The 24,251-nt window shown below is 43.9% G+C and overlaps 1 protein-coding gene across 2 annotated transcripts in view; it reads right to left on the reverse strand.

The window, feature by feature from the left end:
• Nucleotides 1-1,371: 1,371 nt before the first annotated feature.
• The window catches only part of APBB1IP (amyloid beta precursor protein binding family B member 1 interacting protein), an 895,472-nt gene continuing 872,592 nt past the window's right edge, over nt 1,372-24,251 (reverse strand). For both annotated transcript variants that reach the window (XM_069211356.1, XM_069211357.1), the window contains one exon: nt 1,372-9,219. In XM_069211356.1, coding sequence (XP_069067457.1) covers nt 8,494-9,219 — 726 coding nt within the window. In that variant the 3' untranslated portion in view covers nt 1,372-8,493. The remainder of the gene's footprint in view (nt 9,220-24,251) is intronic.

The following is a 24,251-nucleotide window of genomic DNA, read 5'->3' on the forward strand; positions in this document are numbered from 1 at the left end:
CTGTCCGGGGGGGGGGGCACAAAACAAAAAGAAACAAAGGCCCCTATTTATACTCTTTTTGCGCTGCATTTACGTTATTGTTTGATGCAAAAGCATTGAAAACGTACAAAATAAAATTGTTTTAATGGGCCAAAGTATGGGGAAACTTACTGTAAGCTCACCGCCACTCTCTGCCGCACTGCAGGCACAGGCTTCTAGCCTGCCCTGCGGCCAATCATGATGCTGCTAAGAGCGTCATGATTGGTTGGAGCGCCCTGGCTGGGCGCTCCGAGGCAGACTGGGAGCCTGTGCCTGCTCTCTCCAACCCGGCAACACAGTGCCGTGTTGGAGAGAGCCCTGTGCGCATGTGTGTTTGGCCAGCCCAAGATCGCTGGCCAAACATACATGTGCACTGAGGGGAGTGCTCTCTGCAATCCCCTCCATGGCTGTCATCCCCCCATGGCCCGCACTTTAAAAATAAAATGAGAATAAACATAGTTTATTCTCATTTTATTTTTAAAGGTTTGCAGCTACTGCTGGCGGCTTCTCTGCTATTGTGGAGGAGCAGAACTCCCCCACAATAGCAGAGAAGCAGCCCCTGGAGATACCATTTGATTCCAATGACATCTCCCCCAACTCAATCATTAACGTAAAAGGTTAAAAAAGTAACCCAAACTAGACGTAAAGGTCCATATTTATACTATTTTAGCACCGCATTTGCGCTGCTTTTTGACGCAAAAGCGGAGAAAACTTACAAAATACAATTGTATTTTGTAAGTTTGCACCGATTTTGCGTCAAAAAAATACGCAAATGCGGCACTAAAAAAGTATAACTATGGGCCAAAGTGTTTATGAATCTGGGCCCCAGAAAAAGAGAGTCGCCAACCTGCACTTGGAAAATGGCTCACTGTTCATCTTGATGTCATTTGCCTTCAAATCCACTTAGAAGCTCTACTGCAGATAAAATGATCCAAAGTCTATGATGAGAAAGACTGGCCCCTCCCCAGCCCCAGACTGCATGAAGGGCATGCCCAGACTCCCATCAGTCCCATACAACGTCCAAACAATTCACTAAAAAACATTTGATTAGTCCACAGGGGATACTGTTCAATGCCAGTATTGTGTCATCATATAATATTTTCAGATTTTTATTAAGATGCTGATTTCTTTATTGCTCAAATTTAGACAGTATGTAGGAGGAAAGAGACTGTGGGACGCCTAAGTGAGATGTGTTTGTCTTTATCCCCACGGTTTATCGAGTAACATCGTTTCCCAACACCAAAAACTTAATATAAATTTAGGAATGATCCATGAAAGTTCATTTACATGGTACATGTAATACTGTGTGAGTTGAATAGTCTGGATTTACTAGTTAGCATGATCTTTGAAGACTTTCTTCCAGTGCAGAGATCGAAAACACAAACGTAGTCATTTTAGACATAAACACCATCATGTTTATTTTTAAAAACATTCATAGCCGAAGAACCTCTAAACAAACATTGGAATTATGCACGAGTGTATAGTAATAATGTAATGAAACACATCTACATCTTGCAGAATTTAATGACAACAGCATTTAGAATCTCTCACTCCTGACGGAAAACAATTGTCAACCTGTTAATACTGGTTGATTTTTTTAACACTTTAATTTTCAATTTGTAATCAGATTACTGCTCTTTTTACAGAATCAACTTTTGAATAGAAAGTGGTTAAGACATAACAGTGAAGCACACATTGCAACATAAAATTCAGAATATATGAAGCTGTTTAAATAAAAAAACAAATTACCCCCTAATTTCCTTCTCCCCATCCCATTCCTTATTCTCGAGGTATCCCACATTCTAAGGCCAAATTTTCACCCTTGTGATTATTTTCCCTTACTGTTCCTTCTCCTGCTGGTTCCTCCTATCATCCTATCATTGGAACCTTTAACAAATCAACATAATCCGAAACTTTCCGTTTTCCCTCTGATGACAGCTGCCACTGGGACCTTGTTGGCGGGAAAGAGTGTTGAATTTATGAGAAGGTGACTAGTCCTGCAGGGATCTCGCTTTCTTTCTTAGGAAGGCATGCTGAAGAATTGTTGATTACAGGCATCCATAACCAGACCCTCGTGAATAAACCCCTTGGTGCCCCTTGAGTACAGTTTTGTTTGTAGTGCACAGGTAGTTCTCAGAGTTCAAACAGAAAGCTGAGGAGGAGAGGAGTGCATCTACGGAGTCCAGTGGTGCAACAAAGGCCCGTGCAAGTGGGGCAAGCTCCAGGGGGCCCCCTCCGCACAGCACCCTGGCCTGAGAGCTCCTCCATGCACTCTGCAGGGGGGGCCCACTCAAGTTTCATTACGCCACTGATTGAGTCTGGAAGCATCATTGGGTACATGCCAAGCATGGTCATGGTTCTACACTCTCTGGTGGCAGAGACTGAAGTGGGATACTGGAAGGGGCTTTAAAGAGCCTGTGTGCAGGGAGCAGATCCTTGCAAACTGATTGATCATTTGTTGTCTGGAAGGATAATTACCTGGATCTGCTTACAATTGTACACTCAAATTGAAAAGCTGGAGGAGAGTGTGACTTGGCCGGTCTCCATTCTGATCCGTCTCCCTAGTACTGAAAAGACTGGTAATTTTCCACTTATGTACACATCCAAAACATCTGCAGAGGGCACGCATAACAGCACTTCGCTGAAGCTGTCTGAAGAAACAAAATGAAGTGTTGAAAGTCTCACCATTCAGACTTGGATAATGGTTGTGACACAGCTTAGGAAGCTGAATTCCAAGGGGCTGCACATACCCTCTGAGGCATCCTCTAAGAATGTCTGTGAAATGTAAGGGATAGCACTTGTGCGTGAACTGGAAAGCAAGAGCCAAATTTAATTTGAGATATGGATGAGTGGTCTGATAAATATGATTTCCAGGAGACAGACCAATGAAAAAAGGAGTGGAAAGATCCCATAAATGCAATTCAGCCTAAATAAGTCCTTAAGCAGCTGCCCAGTAAGGGGCAGATTTATGAAAAGTGGCACCGTACCTAGTGCACCGCCACTTTTCTAGCATCCCTTATCGCCCCCTAACGGCACCATGTGTGCACTGTATTTAATATACGGTGCACCATGGCAGTAGTTAGGGAACTAGCTTCATCATTTTTTACGCTAGTTTGGCGCTTTGCAGGATTAGCGTCAACATTTTTTACTCTAATCCTGCAAAGCCAATTGAGGCCCGTTGTAAACAATGGTGTGCCTCCTTTTAACGCCTGCTCTGAGCAGGCGTTAAAAGTGCCAAAAGATATTATGCAAAGAAATCCCTTAGATTTCTTTGCGCCACTTTTTTGCTCCCTAACGGGGGGACGCCCTCTTTGCATACATTATGCCTGGCGCAGGCCTAATATAGTGCAAAGGATTACAAAGTGGTGAATGCATGCGCTGTGATTTTGGCCTCATTGGGCCATGTTAGCCTAAAATAAATTACGCTAATGTGGTGCAAGGAGGCGCTAGGGGCTCCTGAATCTGCCGCTAAATGTGATGAATTAGCTACAGGAGTCTACAAATTTAGAGTCATTTCGATATTAGGGCTTCCATCAGTCGTACTACTGTAGCTGTTTCAGATATAGCTGGATCCCTTAAAAAAGTAAAAACTGACTTAGAGCACAATATAGCTATTCCCCTACTTCTGCTCAGTCCTACACTCACCTGTTGCTCCTTTGCTGTCGGAGTATGGGATGGACTGACTTAATTCACATCTTCATTTAATTTCTTGGAAAACTGACAGATTGATGGGTGGAATGGGGTCCCATGATGAGGTATCTTTCATTTCAGACGTCAAGGTATTTAAGATCTTTTTTATGGTATCCTTAGTAGACTTGTGAAGATAATTTTAAGTAATTACTGTTGAAAACACCTGAGGGGCACTGCAATTAAATTTGGCTTAGAATATAAAGAAGCTGTAATTCTGACAGGTCACTGGTGCATACTTTTTCTAATTCCAAAAACAGTTCTTATATATTGGCTGTGCTATGATAAACCTAGGGGCATATCTATACTCTGTTTGCGCCGGCTTTGCGTTTTTTTTTAACACAAATTTGGCACAACTTAACTCCAAATTTTTAATTTGGCACTAGGCATGTCTAGCGCCAGAATATTGGAGTTAAAGTCATTTTTTGCCTGCGGAAAAATACCTTGCATCAATGAGATGCAAGGTAGGCGTTCCCGCACAAAAAATGACTCTAAGGCCCTAGCGCCTTATTTATCCTCCAGTGCAAAAATCATGCACAGGAGGAGGAGGGCCTTAAATAATGGTGCTAAACCAGCTTAGCGCCATTATTTAACTTCTGGGTATGGGCAGGCATTAGGTGACCTGTGGGTGTTTTTTTATGGTCAGAGACCATAGAAACAGCCCACAGGTGCCCTTCCCTGCCCCCAGGGACACCCCCACCCATCAACACCCACACCTGGAGGGCACCTAAGGATGGGAGGACCCATCCCAGGTAAGTATTTTAAATTATTTTTCAAAGAGCCATAGGGGGTCCTAACTTGGGCCCTCCGACATAGCACTGTGCCCAATGGCCATGCCCAGGGGATATGAGTCCTCTGTGCATGGCCATTGGGCTGGGGTGGGGGCATGACTCCTGTCTTAACTGAAACAGGAGTCATGTCCATGGGGTTTTATTGTCAAAAAATTATGCTAGTCCGGGCGGAGGCATTTTTTTTTGCCTCTGGCCATATTAGCGTCATCCCCTGACGCTAAACCCCCTAATCCCCCTATGCCTCCCGCACCCGGCTAGCGTCCTTTTACCGCCAGCTAGCGTCATACCATAAATATGACGCACAGCCGGCACCTTGGTATGGCACTAGCCGGCGGTAAACCTTTTGACGTTAAACTACATTAGCGCAGTTAATGCCAAAAAGTATAAATATGGGCCCTAATATTCTCACAGATTTGATCATCCATCAAAGGCTAGGAAGTGAATATAACCTCTTGATATAATTATGGACATAAGCAGTGATTAGTCCCTTGTTTGAAACTCTTCTAATGGGCCTGAATCACAGCCTGCTTCCTACCTTACAGTTATTAGACGATGTTCCATTAATCTAGACCTTGTTTTGCCTTATTTTAACTTTTATCCCGCTAGGCCCAGACAGTTGTCAGTAGAATCTGGTTTGATGGAGACTGACAACGGCCAAAACAGAGATGTGTACATTTCCTTGTCACTCTTAAATTATTTTTGGCTCCAGAGTTCACCTGATAATTTTAGGCCAACCTCTTTAATTGATGCTGTAACACTTTTTTGCCCTGGCTGAATTGCCTTCAATTGGAGGTATCCTAAATAAGAATAAGATAATTTCGTCTACCCAGCAGGTTTCCAAGAAAAGGTTAGATTGGCACTCTGGAACAGCCATTCAGGTTTTAACTGTTTTACCTAAAGTACGTTAAACTAATAAACGGTCAGCTAGTCTTACTCTTGTAATACTACTGGCTGCAGCACTTAGTAGTGGAGTGACATGAGCGCCTTCCTCTGTGGTGTAATTCATGTACATACTGTAGTTCTTAAATGAAAAGAAAGTTTGAGTTGGGAGAACGCTTTTAGGGCAGTAACCATGCGATGCTAATACAACTTTACTCCTTGCAGGCTATAAAACCGCAGGTGCCACAAGTAAAATTGAATGCGGACGTTTCTCCTGCGAAGTCACAACCTGTGTATGTGTAAGCTTTCATATATTTAGAGCTACAAAATGGGATGAGGGACAGAGGAGACACTGATATCTAAATTACACCACCATTTCTCAAACTTGTCCAATTCATTTCATTGATCATTCTTGCCAAAGTAAGCAAGGCTTTGCGAAATCGACATGTCTGGTTTGGATATTAAGCTATAAGCCATACCCACAGACTTTGCCTTGCCTGTGCTTGTCAGCAGGGACTCAGCTGCAGGATGAAAAGCTTTTGGGTGCAAAGAAGGATAACACTGCCTGATGGCAAGAGGAAAAGAGGCCACTGGATATACTGAACTCCAGTGGGGGTCAGGATGAGCAATCAGCACCATGGCTGTGTTAGAAACAGTCACTGGCCACGCTCAGAACCACACGTTCCAAACTGATGGTGTAACAGTAGTATGAGATAAAAAAATTACATTGTAGCACTGCATATTGGACATTGTAAAGAACCGTGGGTACTCGCTACTAAAAAAAAAAAAAAGGCAGAATCAAATACACAAAAATACTAATAATCCATACATATTATTTATCATTATCAATTATATATTAAATATACAAACATTTTAAAAAAATTATAATGAGACAAAGCACTTAATATGTATTTATAATTTACATGCCCACTCCTATCACACCACATCACACAGGAAAACCAGCTAACAAAGTGGGAATTACAAAGAATCCATTTAAAAACACTATTCTAAAGCAAGAATGTACATTATAATTGCTTCATATTTGATATTACAAGTATTCATTTCCATTGAATATTCATTTACTAATCCCAAATAGTCCACCACAATCAGATCTGATTCATAGTTATTGTGATTCCACCGAGAAGAAAATAGAATTGATCTTGCGAGTACATTGGAAGTTATGTAATTGCAATGGACTATTTGTGATTAGTAAATGAATATTCTAAGGAGATCAATAACTGTAATATCACATATGAAGCGATTATAAATTATAAGTATAAGTTAAGTACTTTGTCTTATTAAAAGGTTTTTCAAATGTTTGTATATCTAATATATAATTGATAATAATAAATATTATGTATGTATCATTAGTATTTTTGTGGATCTGTTTCTGCCTTTTTTAAGTAATATGTGTGTGGAAACAGTGTCCACAGTTATTTTATGTGTTTTCTCTAATTTGGAACTGGGAACATTAAAAGGCCCCCCCTTCTTTACTGCATATTGGACCACCTGTTGCCAAGATGGCTGACCGACGTCTCATGAGTCCTGGTAGCCATCTTGAGACCAAGCTGGTCCGATCTGTAAATAAAGAAGCTAATAAAGTGGCCAACTCAAACTCGAATACTGCCAAGAACTTTTAAAAAGTCTGGAGATTAGAAATAACACAAAAGAATTGCTTTATATACAGAACGTATGCATGGCATAAAAAACTTGAATGTGTGCTCACTGAGTGTTTTTGTAGTTGTAAATTAATCCTTGTGCGTTCCAGCGTTAGCATTCTGGCAGAATGATATAACAAAACAGCCAATGGCATATGGTGAGACCAGTCTTCCTACATGTACATTTTTAGTCATTAGAACTAAGGCCCGTATTTATAATTTTTTTGCGCAAAAGCGGCGCAAACTTACAAAATACAATTATATTTTGTAAGTTTGTGCCACTTTTGCATCAAAAAATGACGTAAAAGTATAAATATGGGCCTAAAACGGCTGACAGACAGCTAAAGGTTTCTGTAGCCAGACCTATATGGGACAGGGGTTGAGACATCCAGCATTGGAGATAAAATCAAGAAGGTCTGTGGTGGGTCTCCCTCTTGTCGGTCCTAAAGGTATAAGGATTGTAATGAGAGAAGGTGAATAAGTTTGGAATGCTCCCATCAACCTTCCTTTGGGGGTGCTATTGTCAAGAAGTACAAGAAATATGTATACAGAAAATCGAAGTCCAATAGTTGTGCATCATCTACATTTCATTACAAATATTTTTATGTTATACAAAAATAGCCAGAGATAAGTAATTTCAGCCTAAGTATATATACACACATCAATACCTCGGTAGCCTTAAATCCCTATCTATGTTGCTACATTGTAACACTGACTAATTGCCCGACATACCATATCAGTCTGTTGAAAATTGTATTTGTGGTCATCATACCGCCTATGGCATTATCTTTCAAGTATTCCTAAAAAGGCTGAAAAGCTATATTGGTACACGATAAATAAAAGTTATCACCTTCCCACTTAATCTAAGCTTAGTAAAGATTCTCTTATGCATCATCCATGTAGAATGAATTGACGGTTGAACTAATATGGAGCTTAGTCAAACTGGCCAGTTTAATAAATCAAATGTCCAGTTATCAGAGAGTCTCCCAGACAGTAACCCTACATGACAATCCTTTTTTTGTATGTGAGGAAAGAGTTATATTGCAACCCAAGACGGACAGGTGGACATTATTACTCCAGTCCAGGTGGGAAAGTGCCGGATAACATCCCAGATCCTGAACTTATAAATCATCTTTTTCTTACTTATTTAGAACAAAAATTTACAAATAAACAAAACGTTTAAAACTAGGAGGGTACTCATTGTGGTGACTATATACAATGTTTTTCTCATTCCAGCCTCTCCAATATGCAACTGCAAGAGCAGATGATACAATAGTGTTACTGTGGGGACAACTGGGACAATGTGGCAGTACTTTTATCAACATGTCAAATTTAAAAAAATGTATCACAGAGTTTATGAGGACCCTCAATGTTCTTTCAGCATTGAGGCTGACGAATAGTAACACTCTAAGGTTTCAAATAGAACTAATGCAAAATACTGTATTCATTAACAGCATCCCTCAAGATATATTAGCCCTCTTCTTCTGCAAAGCTTTCATTAAGTCAGACATAAAGTCTGGCTCTTCTGCTCCACCTCCACCCGGAACTTGCCTCACAGGCCTTGATTCGCTAGGTGTGAGTCCAGTATTCCCTTGCCTCTTTGGGGGAACTGGCAGAGGTTTTTTCATTGATGTTTGAGTACGGTTAGAAAGCATGGTGGAAGGTGGAGGTGGGGCATTTGCACTCCCAGAGATCTTAGGAGGAGGAGGAGGTGGAGGAGGAGGGGGTGCTGGAGGTGCCCCAGAGGTGAATGTTGGTGGTGGTGGTAAGGGAGCTCCAGTAAAGGTAGGAGGAGGAGGAGGTAGTGGTGGTGGCGGAAACTCACCCTGACATGTTAAAGAAGGTGGAGGAGGGGGTAGAAAATCAGGCGGAGGGTCAAAAAAATCAGATGGTGGAGGCGGCAAATCATTCTCAAATAATGGAGGGGGTGGCTTGGCACTTGGTGCTGGTGGCTGTGGAGGAGGAGGAGGAGGTGGGAAAGCAACTGTTTCAGGTGGGATCCCAGAGCTAGTATTTTTAGCTTTCACTGGCATTGGTGGAGTAGAAGGAGCCTGATAAAATGAGGATCTTCTTATGGGGGTTGGAGGAGGTACTTTCGATGATGGTGCACCTGTGGTCTTCATTCTTGGCATAGTGTTTGCTGTCTTGTTCACACTGGTACTGTTCATGTCCGTTTGCTTTGATTCCTTCAAAACAAAGAGGAAAGAGAAAGGTCAGTATGATTAAAATTATTATACCATGCTCACATTAGAATTTGTTATAGTACTACTTCAGTGCTATAAATGCTTCTCATTGATCAGGGCTTTCAGATTCTAGGAGTGCATGTTCCTACATCTTTACCGCGGATGTTCCCAATAGGAAAGCCACTTTCAATTTGTAAATGCACATATAAGCAAAAAACACAAAAGGCATATCCATTTTAAGTGTGTTGAAAATGAAAAATTATTTAGCACAAGTTTGTCGTTTTTTTTCCTAATGTTACATATTAGCATATAGCTATGGATTCTTCTACTTGCAGATTCTACACCTCACAAATCTACTTGAGGCGCCAGGCTGGATCTGGAAAATTTGTTCTCTCAGGCCAAAAGGTGGTGCCATGGCTCCAAATTGAATCCGACACTTCCTGGATAAGACTTCAGGGAGCAATGTATGGCACCACCCAGCGCTGTACTGCCTGATCCCTTTGAAGCAGACCTGATGTGTTCTCTTATGATATAGCCCCTGTTTTTGCAACATTGCATGTTCTGTTGTTTAGCCACTCAAGCATCTCTTGTTGTCTTGCCATTCTAGTATCTTCACCCTCCTGAGCCTGAACTCTGGGCCATCCTATGATATGTGTGGTTTGGACATTCGTTATAGTCTCCTGCAGATGGCTAGTGTAACCTCCTATTGACTCTGGATGGTAGAGATAGTGACATCAGTCCAGGTCTCCTCTAGTTCCAGCACCCAAGGTATTTTACCAGGTTTGTCCTATTTGTTAGGGTTGTCCTCTCAAGAGTGCTTAACTTCAGTTCAATTCAGCCAGTGTCTATCTAACATTATTAGTGAGCCCTGAAGGGGTCTCTTCCCTGACTCTGATCCTAATATTGTCTTCGTGATTGGTTCCTTAACTGTAGAGCAGAGGCCCAGCGGTGCTGCTTGGCTCTGCTCCAGCACCATGGCCAGTGCTGCCTGATTTGCTCCTTGTCTTTCCAGCATCTAATGATGACCCCGCCAAGTGGTGGCATCCACCCTGGCCTTGTTGACTCAGCTTTAGCTCCGGTGACTCCCACTGGTGCATCTTTGAGCTCTAAGGAGCAACCGGGACTGTCATATGACCCTCTACCAGAAATCTCAAATCTAGCACTGGTCAACTTTGGTCAAATGAATGGCTTCATTCTGATCTAAATGTATCACACAATGCTGCCCAACACCTAGTCAAAAGATTTTGCCATCTGTACCTATGACAGCGCAGGACCCTCATCAGGGTCTCTAGCTGCCTGTTGCCGCAGAACACCCAATAGTGGCATGTGCTTCCTTGCGCCTCTCTGTCTGGACCCCAAAGTCCCAGTCACTCTGCTCATCCTTTTGGGGCCTCTGCTTGCTCCACAATCACATTGAGGAAGGTGTTAATGATGTGGTTGAATTCAAGAACGTTTTTGTGTCTCCTACATGTAGTTTTGGGAAGGGACGTATAATACCTTTCTTAATGCCAGTGGAAGGGAGTCTGAGGTCATCTTGCATGGCCTCAGGCTTCCATCTAAGGATACTTCCAATTTTCAGGAGACTCTGCAACATTGCAGTGGTCTTGCATTTCACTCTATCGTCTGACAGAATTTAAGTCTAATTTACTGATGGAATTCCTCCAGTCTGGTCCTTCCTCATCTGAGCCCATGCTACTCTTTCAACGTAAGTTTATTTGGTACAGGCTGACCTCTGCTCCGGCTATTGGTGGTTATGTTACACAACATTATTTATTGGCTCCTGCTGACCCTGATTGTTTAGGCTTCAAAAACTCGGACATGTGGTTTGAGGAGCTGCTTTGGACTGTAATATTGTCAACAGTCTTCTTTGTTTGCCTTCATCAGATCCACTGGCTGTGGATTGGAAGGAGAGTGATGTGATGTGAAAGAAAGTTTTCTCATCACGTGCTAAGGTCCTCTGCTCCTGTAGTACCATATGGCCACTGGTCTCTTATTCTGGTGCTCTTTGGGAGATGCTAGAAAAGATATTTCCACTCCTTTTACAGATTTTGTGGTTCTAAACAGGTGCTTAGGTATGGCTATGGCATGTACATAGTGGATCCAGTGGTCAGTTCCATGGACTCTGCTGTGTCTCCGCACCGTATTACTCAATTGGACCCCTCTGGTTTCCTGAGGGCTGTTCAGGCTAACTTGTTGGAGGCATCTTTTCAGGCTCCAGTCTGCCCATTGGAGGTTCCCTGTCGGTCCCCTGACCTTTCAATGAATGTTCTGTTACTCATACTCAGTCTTCTTGATGCCAAACAGGGTTTGGCCATGTCATATCGAGGAGATGTCAAAATCAAGTCTGAGTCATGGTGTCACAAGTCTATGTGAGAGAGATTTTGCAAATTTTCTGCATCCAGTGTGGGGTCTGGAGGAGAGTCATAAAATTGGTAATCTGCAGGTAGGCATAACATCCAACAGAATGATTGTTACGAAAAGTAAGTCATTTTTTCATCTAGGGATGGTGTCTGCGTAAAATTGTTCTAGTACAGTTTTACAAACTTTCAATGATCTGTTTCAAAATATTGTTGTAAACTGTGACTGTCGAATTTGGCCCAGTGGGATCTCGCCAGAAATGAAGAAATAGTCCACAGAGCAGACGTATTTCACCAGTAGTGGGGAGTAGAGCGCATATAACACAACTTGTGACGCTAGTCTAAGTACTCATAAAGACCTTGCGAAAGCACAATATCAGGCAAAACCTGATTAAAACATGTCTGCTGAGAAAACCAGTACTCACCTATCCAGAGTCAGCTTATAACTATTAGTTCATTGATTCTAATAAAAGACAAAAATCAGAGAAGTTTGAGGTGTTCCACTGTCTATTGGTATTCAAGAGACACGTGAAAATTGTAGAGGGATGGAATTTGAAGAGCGGCAAAACATCAAAATGTAGGTTATTGTGGTTAAAACCACTTCTAGTTCGATGTTAGTGTTTAAATGTGACTCTATCAATTAGTTATTTATGTGGTTATTTATGTAGTTTTAGGTGCCCTCATATTTTGGTGTAGGCCGATTTGATCTTCCCAGAATTCAAATTTATAATCTGCAGGTCACAGCAAATGTCAGTGGCAAGTGTTTAGCTCATTGAGTCATCTTTGCCAAGGGCATTAATCTTTGTGATATCTATGTTGGAAATTAGCCCTTTCTGCAGGATCACCTATTTCTACCTTCTGCTGCTTTGTTGGCCATAGAAGCCTGTGCACTTTACCCCTGCGCACTTCATTCCTGCTAAACAGCGGTAATGTGCGTGTGCTCTTATTTTTAAGCATAGTAAAATTAGCATATATATGATTAGCACATTAAATTTAAAATTAAACATAAGTCCGTAGGATATGGTAGTATAGGAAGCCAGGGTCTGTAAACTAAATGCTACTAGTAGGCTGCAGTACTCATTATGCACTCATTATGCCACCCACTAAATCAGCACTGTAAAACATGCAATAGCAGCCTGTGCATGCAGTTTTAAAACTGCCATTTCGACCTGGCAAAAACCTTAATTTTTAATACTTGTAACTCATCACTAAGGTAGGCTCTGAAGGCTCACAGGACAGGGTGCCCAGTATTTAAAAAGGAGGACACGTACTTAAGATCTGATGGAGACGTCTTGCTGCAAATTCCTTACCTTATAAAATCCCCAGGCATCCGACTTGATCTGAAAGATTTGAGAGCAGTAACCCTGTGCGTCAGTAGGTGGCGTCATTCACTTCTGCAGCCTCAGTTTCTGAAGTGATATGTACAGTATCTACATGGGATCCACCTCAGTGCCCTGACATCACTTCTTTCTTTCCCACGCTAGATAGCTCTGATCCGGTCTGAGCTACACCTCAGTTTTGACTGGTCTTTTTTTACTTTTTCTCACCTCTTTTTAAGATTTTTATCTGCAGGTGTGAGGATGTCACCAAAGAAACAGGCTGGTTTTAAATCATGTGGGGCCTGTCATAGGCAAATGTCGGTGACAGATCCTCACGCGGTGTGTTGGTCGTAGTAGCCAAGACTAATGTCTTGATGGAGGTGCTTCAGCCGGGAGTCACCCCCTTAGAACCCTTACTCCCATTCAATGAAGCCCGTACAGATGTACTGCTTTGGGCCTTGTCCTAGTCCTGCACAGGGGCTCCTGTGAACAGGATGATTGCCCACTGCCATCGCCCTGCTCGTGGGGATCCCAGTTTCCTTACCCAGCACTCCAGCTCAAAGAGCTTGGCTCCTCATCCCATATCCACCCTGGCACATTCCCTACCACTCGATCTGATAGGGAATCTCAGATGCTGAACACCTTCAGTAAGAGAATGTTCTCTTCCAACAGCCTGGCTCTGTAATCTGTGAACACTGCATACCTATTGGGCCATTATTCCCATACTCTATGGGAATCAGTTGCATAAGTGCTACCTATGATCCCAGAGGAGGACTGAACCATACTCTCTCAAGCTGTTGCCAATGGGTGATGAAACTAAGTTCACCATTCGCTGTGGGTTTGACACAACCGACTCGCTGGATAGAGTAAATTCATCATGTGTGGCCTTGCAGCACCATGCCTGGCTGAGAACATCTGGCTTCTCAGGGGATGTTCAGACTTCCCTCATGGACATGCCATTTTTGGAGACAAGGTGGATTCAGCGCTAGAGCACTTCAAGGACAGCTGGGCTACGGCCAGGTCCTTGAGCTTGTCTGTGGTCTCTTGTCAATCCCCAACTGCCTTTTGCCTCTTCCCTGGCCACAGAAAAGGGTCTCTAACCATACCCATATCCTCCTAGCAACCATGGTCAGTAGGCTTCCAAGCCTTTTCGTGGCCAAGGGTGCGGGTCCCAGAGACCATGTGGACTGGTGGCCAGTGGTCGGGTCAGTCCACCACTTCCAGTAAAACTACTACTTTCAAGCCTCTTTAGCCTGCCCTCAGGCCATCATGGGCATCCAGTGGGAGGCAGGGTACAACATCACGTCCCCCACTAGCAGTCAGTACATCAGATCGTTGGGTACTCCAAATATTTCAAAGGGACTGATCCCTCCCCTTTGTGACAACCCCACCCCCATGCCACCCACGTACTATCAGCTGACAAAGGACCATCTCTCCTTACCCTGTCAAGAAGTGTAGGCTCTCTTGGCCAAGAGAGCTATAGAGAGGGTACCTGCATCAAAAGTAGGTCATGGTTGTTGTTCCTGCCACCTTCTGGTGCCAAAAAAGGATAGAGAATGTCATTCTTTCCTGAATCTGCACCTTCTCAACCTCTTCTTGAAAAATAAGTATTTCAAAATGATCACGCTTGCTGAAGTTTTGTCTGCCCTAGACCTGGGAGACTAGATGGTAGTGCTGGACTTGCACGATGCATATTTCCACATTGCCATCCTACTTGCCCACAGACACTATCTATGGCTCACAGTGGGCCACAAGCATGTTCATCTCTACGTTCTCCTCTTTGGCCTCACCAGCGCCCCTTGGGTGTTCACCAAGGTGATGGCAGTGGTTGCAGCTCATCTGCAGGTTGAAGGCAGGCTTGCCCAAAGTAGTTGTAACCCACCCTCAGATTATGGTGAACCTCCTGCACTCACTGGTGTTCCACAAGCCAAAGCTGGACCCGACTCTCACACGCCCCCTTTCATCTGAGCTGTTCTGGATACAGTGCAGTTTCTGGCCTATCTTCCAGAGCGGCGAGTCCAGGATATTTAGGCTATGATTCTGATGTTTCAGCTTTATCCTGTATTTTGATGAGACTGACTTTGAGGCTGTGGAGTCTACTGGCCTCCTGCATCTTGCTGATGACACAATGCCAGCTGGAATATGTGGGCTCTGCACTGGGACTTGAAGGCCCAATGGATACAGCATCAGGGGAATCTTTCCGACATAGTCCAGATCTCAGAGGGAACTGCAAAAGACCTGCAGCGATGGCTAACAAACAGCGACTGGGTCAGTGGCAGACCCTTCTCTTTTCCCAATCAGATCTAACAGTAGCGACAGGTGCATCACTACTGGGCTGGGACGGCCATCTGGGAGTGGTGGAGATCAGAGGACTCGGGTCTGTGGCAGAGTCTGAGCTCTACATCAACCTGTTGGATCTTTGGACAATTTGCATGGTATTAAACGCTTTTCTTCCTTTGATCAAGGGAAGGCTGATGCAGGTGTTCACGGACAACACCACTGCCATGTGTTACTACAACAGACAGGGCTGAGTGGGGTCATGGACCCTGTGTCAAGAGGCCCTGCGCCTCTGGACATGGCTGGAACTTGAGCGCATTTCCCTGGTGGTTTAACACCTGGAAGGATCTCTGAACACCAGAGCAGACAAACTCAGCCAGAGAAGCCTAGCGGATCACAGATGGTGTCTCCAACCGGAGGTGGTGCAAGGTCTCTTTCAGCAGTGGATAGAGCCTTGGTTAGATGTGTTTGCCACCACTGAGAACGCACGTCAGCAGTTTTGCATGCTGGAGTTTCCAAGGCGAATCCCGCTCAGAGACGCTTTTCGTCTCAACTAGAGCTCAGGGTTTCCTGTATGCCTTTCTGCCAATACTACTGCCCAGAGTTCTCAAGAAGGTCTGGAATGACCGGGCCCATGTCATTCTTGTAACTTTGGATTGAGCAAAGAGAGTCTGGTATCCCGAGCTATTGAGCATGACCATGGGTCCTCTAATGAGGCTACCTCTGCAGGAGGATCTTCTGTTGCAGCAATAGGGCAGCGTTCTGCACATGGACCTGCGCACTCTCCACCTACATGGATGGAGATTGAGCTGCAACAGTTGACAGCTTTTGACCTTCCTCCTAAAGTCTGATGTTATTTTTATAGCTAGACTTCCCCCCAACAAATAGGTATGCACCCACCATTGGGACAAGTTTGTATCATGGCGTGCTTCCCACAATGATGATCCCCTTTGTGCACATTTATCAAGGGTTCTTTTGTTTGCACTATCTTTGAAAGTGTATTTTTATGCAATCTTTACATTCCTGCATTTGCCAGACCAAACTTCACTTTTCAAATATCCTGTTGTAGACAGGATCTGTAAAGGTCTGCAGCACGTTTCCCCCCACACCATTGATCATGCCTCAGTGGGACCTCAACCTTGTTCTTACTTTCCTAATGTGTGTGCCATTCAAACCGTTGCACAGATGACCTCTTCAGCTGCTGGCTTAATAAAACTGCATCTTTAGTGGGCATTACATCGGTGAGGAGGGTCAATGAGTTACAGACCCTCACTCCACCTCGTTATACCTGGACAAACTCCACACATGTGCCTCTTTCCTTTTGAAGGCTCCCTTCCATGTAGGCCAGAGCATTACCTTGCCTTCCTTATTTGCTCTGCCCCATCCCTCCAAAGAGGGGAAGAGACACCACCTTCTGAAACTCCACCGTTTGGACCCATTCTTGCCATTCTACCTTGATCACACAAAACAGTTTCTGGTGGATGATCAACTCTTTGCGGGCTGTCGCAGCCATAAAGGAGAAAGCTGGGCAGACACAGATCATCTTGCGATGGATTGTCCTGTGCATTAAGATCTGCTATGCACTGGCCAAGAAACAGTCCCCTCAGGACTTACGGTCTCACTCCACCAGAGCCAAGGCTGCAACCACTGAACTAGTGTGCAGTGTTCATCTCCTGGACGGCCATGTGGGCATCACTGCACACATTCACAAAACATCACTGTGTAGACAGTCAGGGCCGTCATATCTAATCTAAGGTAAGGATTCTGTGGCTAGAAGTCTCTTTCAGATGAACAAGTTACTTACCTTTGGTAACGTCTTGTTTGGTAGAGACTATCTAGGCGAGATCCCTTACTGATCCTCCCCAGTTTTGGGAGCCTGTTAAGGTGTAAGAGACACCCTTTTCAGGGCCTTAGTCATTTCCACACCAGTGGTAAGTTCTCATCTTGGCTCTGACCTCCTGGCATGGAAATGCTGCTCATACCTGCACCTTCCTGCCTTTTGTTTCTCTGGACATACTGAAGCCAAACTGAGGGGAAAGGGAAGAGCTGACCAGAAATAGTTTTAGGATTAGACAAAGGGATGTCTCCCTCCCATGGGCTGGCACTGGGACTAAAAGTGGCACCGTCAAAACCTAAAATCAGAACACCCTGGGACCTAAGAAGATTCAGGACTGTCCTGCTGTTTGAAATAAGAAGATTTGACCTGCTTGCCTTGATGCAGGATTGCAGAAGTGACTCCAAGGGTCAGTTGGCAGTCCTCTTGTGTGAGCTACCGGGACACAACAATCTTTCCAAGGCTGTTCCTGCTTTCCAGCTGATCAGACCCAACTAGGCCTGACCTGGTCGCCTCTGCTGGCCTCTGTGGGACTGAGTCCTTAACCTCAAGTGCTGTCCTCAAGGTCCTGGGCTGTTGGCTGTAATTGAAGTGTACTCCATTTTGATCAACTGAAGATTGCAGAACTGTGAAAGATGACACAGGGCCTCTCTTCACAGCACCACACAGCGGATTAGTGGCTTCACCAGATCCAACGCAGAGCCTCACATTGCAGCACCCCACAACTCCTGATCGGCAGCTCAAAGGATCCAACACAGCCCATCAAGGAACAATGCAGGGCCTGTTCTTACAGCTCCTAATTGGCACCTTCACCAGATCCGACACAGGGCCTCATATCACAGCACTGCACAGCTCTTGACTGGCATCTTCACAAGATCCGACAGAGAGCCTTGGATCATAGCAGTGTGCAGCTCCAGATCAGTGAGTATAAAGACCCAACGCAATGTAACACAGAGCCTTGCATCGCATTTCCATGCAGCTGTGGCACCAAGGACAAAACAAACAACTCCCAGTGTGCTGCACTGGGGCTTGTACCTGACCAGTGCTTGATTGTGTTCAGCCTGAACTTTTGACTTTGTCCTGGTACGGCACAACCAGATATATGCTGTTGGCTCTTCGCGCCTTTTTGGCACTATATTCACCTAAACTTTAAAAATTTGTAACTCAGGTTCTACTGACTGGATGTTTGTTGTTTTGGTGTCAATTTATTTCTCAAAAAATATCTACTTTTCTAAATTGGCCTGGGACTGTTCTTGTGTTGTGTTGTCACTTTATTATTGTATAAGTGCTGCATACATACTTCACCTTGCCTTTAAATTAAGCCTGACTGATTTTGTGTGAAGCTACCACAGAGTTAAGCACATGTTTATTTGGGAACTTCTGTGGTTCATACTTACCGAACCTGTGATTATTACTTGAGGTGTGTTCTCACCCTTCTAATACTCCAAATTGAGACACAACTGTTTACATACATATTCCTAGAATAAACACATGAAACATATGGAGGCTACATGCCTCATTAGTGCTTCTCCTGATGGCATTATGTTTATGCGTACACCTAAGAAAGTGAGCAAGAAAATGTCTGGCCCCCCAGCATAAGGTCATGCAGTTCAGTTTACAGAATATCGCTTTGCAAACAGAAGGACAAAGAAAACATCTTTGTAACAGAAAGTGCACAACTTTAAAAGGTTAGGTGACATGTGACAGCCTGTGTTTAAACTCACAGCAAATACTAGATAGAAAACCACTTGGGGCATATTTAAGAAACTGTGGCGCAGCAAGTCATCTTGCTGCACTGCGCTGTGTCACAGGGAAAGGGAAGGAATGTGCTGTATTCAAGGCAATATGGCACATTCCTGTCCTTTCCACTGTGCTGGTGCTCTTTTGAGAACCTCACACCAATGCAGGCACCCTTGCATCATGGTGGAAGGGTTCCTGCATTGCATCCATGATTGTTCTGTGCATGAAGTGGCACCTTCCTGCACAAAAAAGTCCAGAGAGGCTTTTTCCTCTTCCTTTGTGTGCTGTAGAATGCAGAACACATAGAAAGAGGAAAAACAGGGAGCAAAAAAGATATTTCTCCTCGCTATGCCTCACCTGGAGAGGTGGAGGTTTTTGGCACATTACCAGGTCTACCACTTCTGGTAAATCTGGAAATGTGTCAAAGTCCACAGTTATTGCGTGGTAACACCCACACAACATGCATGGAAACACCTCCCTGGCCCAGAGTAATGCAACACAACTATTTGTGCTGCATAGCATTACTAGAGATTTTTTAAGCCAAACAGGGTCACATGACTTTATAAATCTCACGTAAGGTTTGGGTCGCACATGTACCACGTTGCATGGTGCAAATGAGATGCAAACTGGGTCAAAATATGGCCCGTAGTATGTCTCTTCATTGTCAGTTTTCAGCTGCCTAGTAGAGTTCCCCTTCTTTCAATAAACTGGGAATACTGTCCACATGACAGATCCACTAAATTCCTGCTTTCACAGTCAATGCTTGGGCTTCTGTGTAGAACACACGGGAAAGAGTTTGTGGCTGTGGTCCATATATCTTATACAAGTCCACAACAGTTGGACCACAGCCTCAAAAGGATACAACCAATATTTGGTGGGAGTTTGTGATGAAGACACACACTAGTGCACATGCTTGCTGAACGTGCGTGCTTGTTGTCTAAATATTAATGTGGTTTATTTTCCACTTATTTTCCTAAGTACAAGGAACAAATGGAGTTTGTAAGGTACACGTCTATGTCAACATGGTGCTATATCCGTATTGAGTTCACCTGTGTCGTCAAGTGGTGCGTGGCTGGTGGCTGTGTATGCCCTTAAGAAATGCATGGCAAACTGAAAGCATTATCTGCAATTGGGAGCCAGCATTTATTAGACCTGGTCGGTTAAGATGGCCTGTGGCTGCATATTAAATAAGGCATGTATTTAGAAACGCTGTTTGATATATGCAGGCTACGGCTTGTACCCTGTCAAAATAGGCACAGTTGTTTACCCTGTGCAGTAAACATAGTGCATGGCCTGTGGCCACAGTCTATAGTTATTACATATGTGTAGTAAAACCAGACTGAAAACTGAAACTGCAGGTCGTAATTTGTAGACCACTCTGATAACAATCACTGAAACTCACACAGGTCTCATCGTTTTGGCTTTGCCAAGGCAGACCTACTGGCTGTTCAACATCAGCAAAGTTTTTAAAATGGTTATTGCAAATGCTGAATGAGACAAAACAAAGAATGATAACATATATGTGCACAAGCATCATCACAGATGCACACTTAGGGCCAGATGTATGAAAGCATTTTGCATTCACAAACGGTGCGAATGCCCGTTTGCGAATGCAAAATGGCAGTTCAGAATGTATGAAATACATTCTGAACGCAATTTTAAGGAATCGCTAAAATAGCGATTCCTTAAAGTTGCGACCCTGTTTAGAGAGTCGCAAATTGCGACTCTCTAAATTAGAAATCGCAAATAAGGATTCCTTATTTGCGATTTCTTAGCACATGTCTGAAGCAATTCCTGAATGCGATTTTGGCATTTAGGAATCGCTAATTACCACCAAGTTCAACTTGGTGGTAACCATGTGCAAAATTAAAAAATGCATTTAAAATGCATTTTTAAATTGTACATGTAAAGCACACATGCCCTTTTGGCATGTGTGCACCTTACATGTCCCCCAAAAATGTTTTGGGGTGCAGCAGAGGGGGCCTTAGCCCCCCAGCACCCTGGGGTTTTGCATTTCCAAAAGTGCGATTTCTGGTTCAGAAATCGCAATTTTGGAAATGCAATAAATTAGCAGATATGGGCCAACAGGCCCATAGCTGCGAATGGGGCAAGTATCGCAATTCGCGATTCGGTAATAGCATTTGCGATTTTTAAGAAATCGCTATTACCGAATCGCAAATGTGATACATGGCACTTTGCGAGTTGGAAATAGCGATTTCTTGAAAATCGCTATTTTAGAATCGCAAAGGGGCTTGATGATACATCTGGCCCTTAGAGCGTAATAGCTGCCCCAGTGTGATGACAAATATACATGCATGCATGCATGGGCATATATCATGATGCGCCCGTCATTTCGTAAATTTACTGTTTCAATTTAGTTAATGCTTTTCTTTGAGCAGTAAATTAAAAAAACATAAATAAAACGTGCCTGAAAACACATTTTCATCAAGCAGTGTCCTGCAAGCAAATTGAAAGTGCTGGAGTCTTCTAAAAAAGTAAAATAAAAGAAAATGAAGAAAAGAAAAGAAACCAAAGAGCTGCAAAGCAGAGATGTGAAGTCCTGTGTGGTTTTCGAGGAGCCTGTTGACAAGGGCTTGAGATGCAAAGTTCGGCACTGAGGATGCTTTGTGCAGTGGGGCGATGCATTGGTTCCGAGGAGCTGTGGGGCTTCAATGCAAGAACCTGCACTGTTGTCTAGCCTGCCGCTGATGAGAGATTTGCATTGCAAGGGCCTGGGTTCAGTAAGCTTCTCACAGCAGCAGTTACGATACGGAGTGCAAATTCAATGACGAGTTCTTGTGCTGAGAGAATCCTCGCAGCAGAGGTGCTACGACAGTTCTGCTCAGGATTGTGTCACACAGGGGAGGTGATGTGTCAGGTCTGCTGTATCCACAGATGGGCTGGCCAAGCACATTCAGGTCCAATTCCAAGTGTCCAGGACTGGAATGCCATAACTTTGTCAGGGTAGGACTAACAGATGGTAGAGTCCAGGGGCAGCATTAAAAGTTGTTGGAGCCTTCTTTCCCTGAGGCTCTAGTCAGGAGGCCAGCGAACTAGCCATTGGAAACACTCTGGGGTTCTGGGTTTCAACAGATGTAAGTCCAGGCGTTCTCACCCAGACAAGAAGGCACCAGGCAATAGGTCAACACAGCAGGGCAGAAGTCCAGCAGAGTGGCATTTCTTTCAGCAACACAGCAGTGTTTCTTCCTGGCAGAGACTCTACATGTCCAGAAGTGTACTAATGATTTGATGTCTGGGGTCCAAACCTCATACCTGGGCCTTCCTTTAAAGAGGGAGAAGCTTCTAGAGGTTTCCCTTTGAGGTCCATAGACACCCTGCCTTTCCTGTCCTGGCTCCAGACTAACTACAGAGGATATATGGCCCTTTGAGTGGAAGCAGGACACAGCCTATTCAAGTGTAAGTAGGACTGTGTCCATCTCTGCCCTCCCATCCTTCCACGCCCACCTAAGTTCTCTATTGTGTATGGTTATCTAGGAGGAATTCAGATAGTCCAACTGTCAGCTACACCCAGTCATGTGACCAAGAGACTGGCTGTAGGCACTAAATGGCTATGGCAGGAAAATGGCAAATTTCAAAACTGTAATTCAAAATCCAGTTTCACTGTGAGTGATGATTTTTCATTACAGTTGCAAAGACACCAAACATGAACTGATTACCTGCTCCCATTTGAAAAGTATCACTTATTAAATGTATTAAGGCAACCCCAATGTTATCCTATGGGAGAGGTAGGCCTTGCAGTAGTGAAAAACAAATTTAAGAGTTTTTAACTACCAGGACATGTAAAACATAAAGGTATGTGACAAACTTATTAGATACAATGCACCCTGCCCACTAGACTGTCCAGGGCCTACACTAGGGGAGACTTCCATCTATTGAAAATGAAGGCTTGAGACTGGCAAAAGATTTGTTTTGCCAGTTTGAAATTGTAGTTTAAAACTGCACACACAGGCTGCAATGCCAGACCTGAGACATGTTTAAAGTACTACTTAAGTGGGCGACAAAATCAGTGCTGCGGACCCACTAGTAGCATTTCATTTACAGGCCCTAGCGATAGGTACTGCACTATACTAGGGACTTATAGGTAAATTAAATATGGCATCTGGGTATAAGCCAATTCTACCATGTTTTAAGGAGGGAGCACACGCACTTGGTGAGTAGAATCCTAAAGCCAGCAAAACCTGCAAGGGGGGATGTAGGTGGGCTATATTGAGCTCCACAGCCGCAGTTGGCAGAATTTTGGCACTTGGCTTTACACTTGTACTGTGGAGTTCCGGTCAAATTCCCCCAACCTCCACATGGCGGAGTTTTTTCTTGTGTGCAGCTCACCAACGGTAAGTTGGGAAGCGCGAGCAAGATCTGGCATCCCCTAGCATGATTTTCGGTCATTAGGGGGGCACTCAGCGAGATTTCTGCAAGGTGGGCAGTTGTGACCATTTCTGGTAAAAAAGCTATCGCTTCAGTATACAATCTACTTGAGCGAAAGCAAAATCAACTTGTGAAGCAGCACACTCTGGCATGTGCTAAATTTTCAGCACAGGAAGAGCTCCTGGTGCTAAAAATCAGCACGAGCAGCATGGCATGCCTATTTACTCCTGTTTGTGGAACTCCACAGATTCTCACAGAGTTTTCATGTAACTCCAAAATTCCGCCCACCTCTAGCACAAACCAAGTCATCAAAACAGGGTGTTGAAAGCAAAAAGTTAGGGTAACAACCACACCAAGGATGCTAGGTCTAACACACAGTCTGCTGTCATAGTCCATTGTGCTTTAGCCCTTATTACATAAATACCAATACAATATGGGTTGAACAGTTCAAAGTGATAAGCTGCTGTTTGGTGAAGTTTCAGTGACTGAGTTGAAAAAGGCACTGATAAAACTTTAGGAAAATGGCTGTAAAGGTTTAAACTGCACATCTCTTCATTACCCCTTTGTTATGTTACATATCATTCATTTATAACTTTTATTAGCACACTGTATGGATTGTGGAGATGGGGCCATCCAAGCCTAGTGCTTAGAATGTCGGCAGTAAGTACTGTTATTTGCTCAATGAGGATGTAGTGCAGCCACATACAGTAGATTGTGAGCGGTAATGTTTTTCTTTGCATGTGAGTTTAGGGCAGTGCTTAATTTGTAAATAAAAACATGCCGGTGCCCTAAGCCCTCCTTTTAAACATGGCTGCTGCAATTAAATGTGGGAACACGGAATACTGAGGCGGCGTAATCCTGAAGCCATCTCGTGCCTCTTCAATCTATATAAAGCCACTACCTGCCCCTTCAGCTCACTCTAACAGCTTACTGTTTTCTCCCTTTGTGACACTTTTCTGTTTTTCTCTTCCTCCGTCTTTCTCATATGTGTCTTTTTCACGCAGCAAATGCTTGAGGCAAAAGAATAAGCCCTGGCCCTCAAAAATAAGTGCCGGTGCTCAGCACCGGATACAACAACCACAAATTAAGCACTGGTTTCGGGTGACGAGTAGCGGTTCGGGT

The sequence above is a fragment of the Pleurodeles waltl genome, chromosome 10 (genome assembly GCF_031143425.1).
Source record: "Pleurodeles waltl isolate 20211129_DDA chromosome 10, aPleWal1.hap1.20221129, whole genome shotgun sequence".
Classification (NCBI taxonomy): domain Eukaryota; kingdom Metazoa; phylum Chordata; class Amphibia; order Caudata; family Salamandridae; genus Pleurodeles; species Pleurodeles waltl.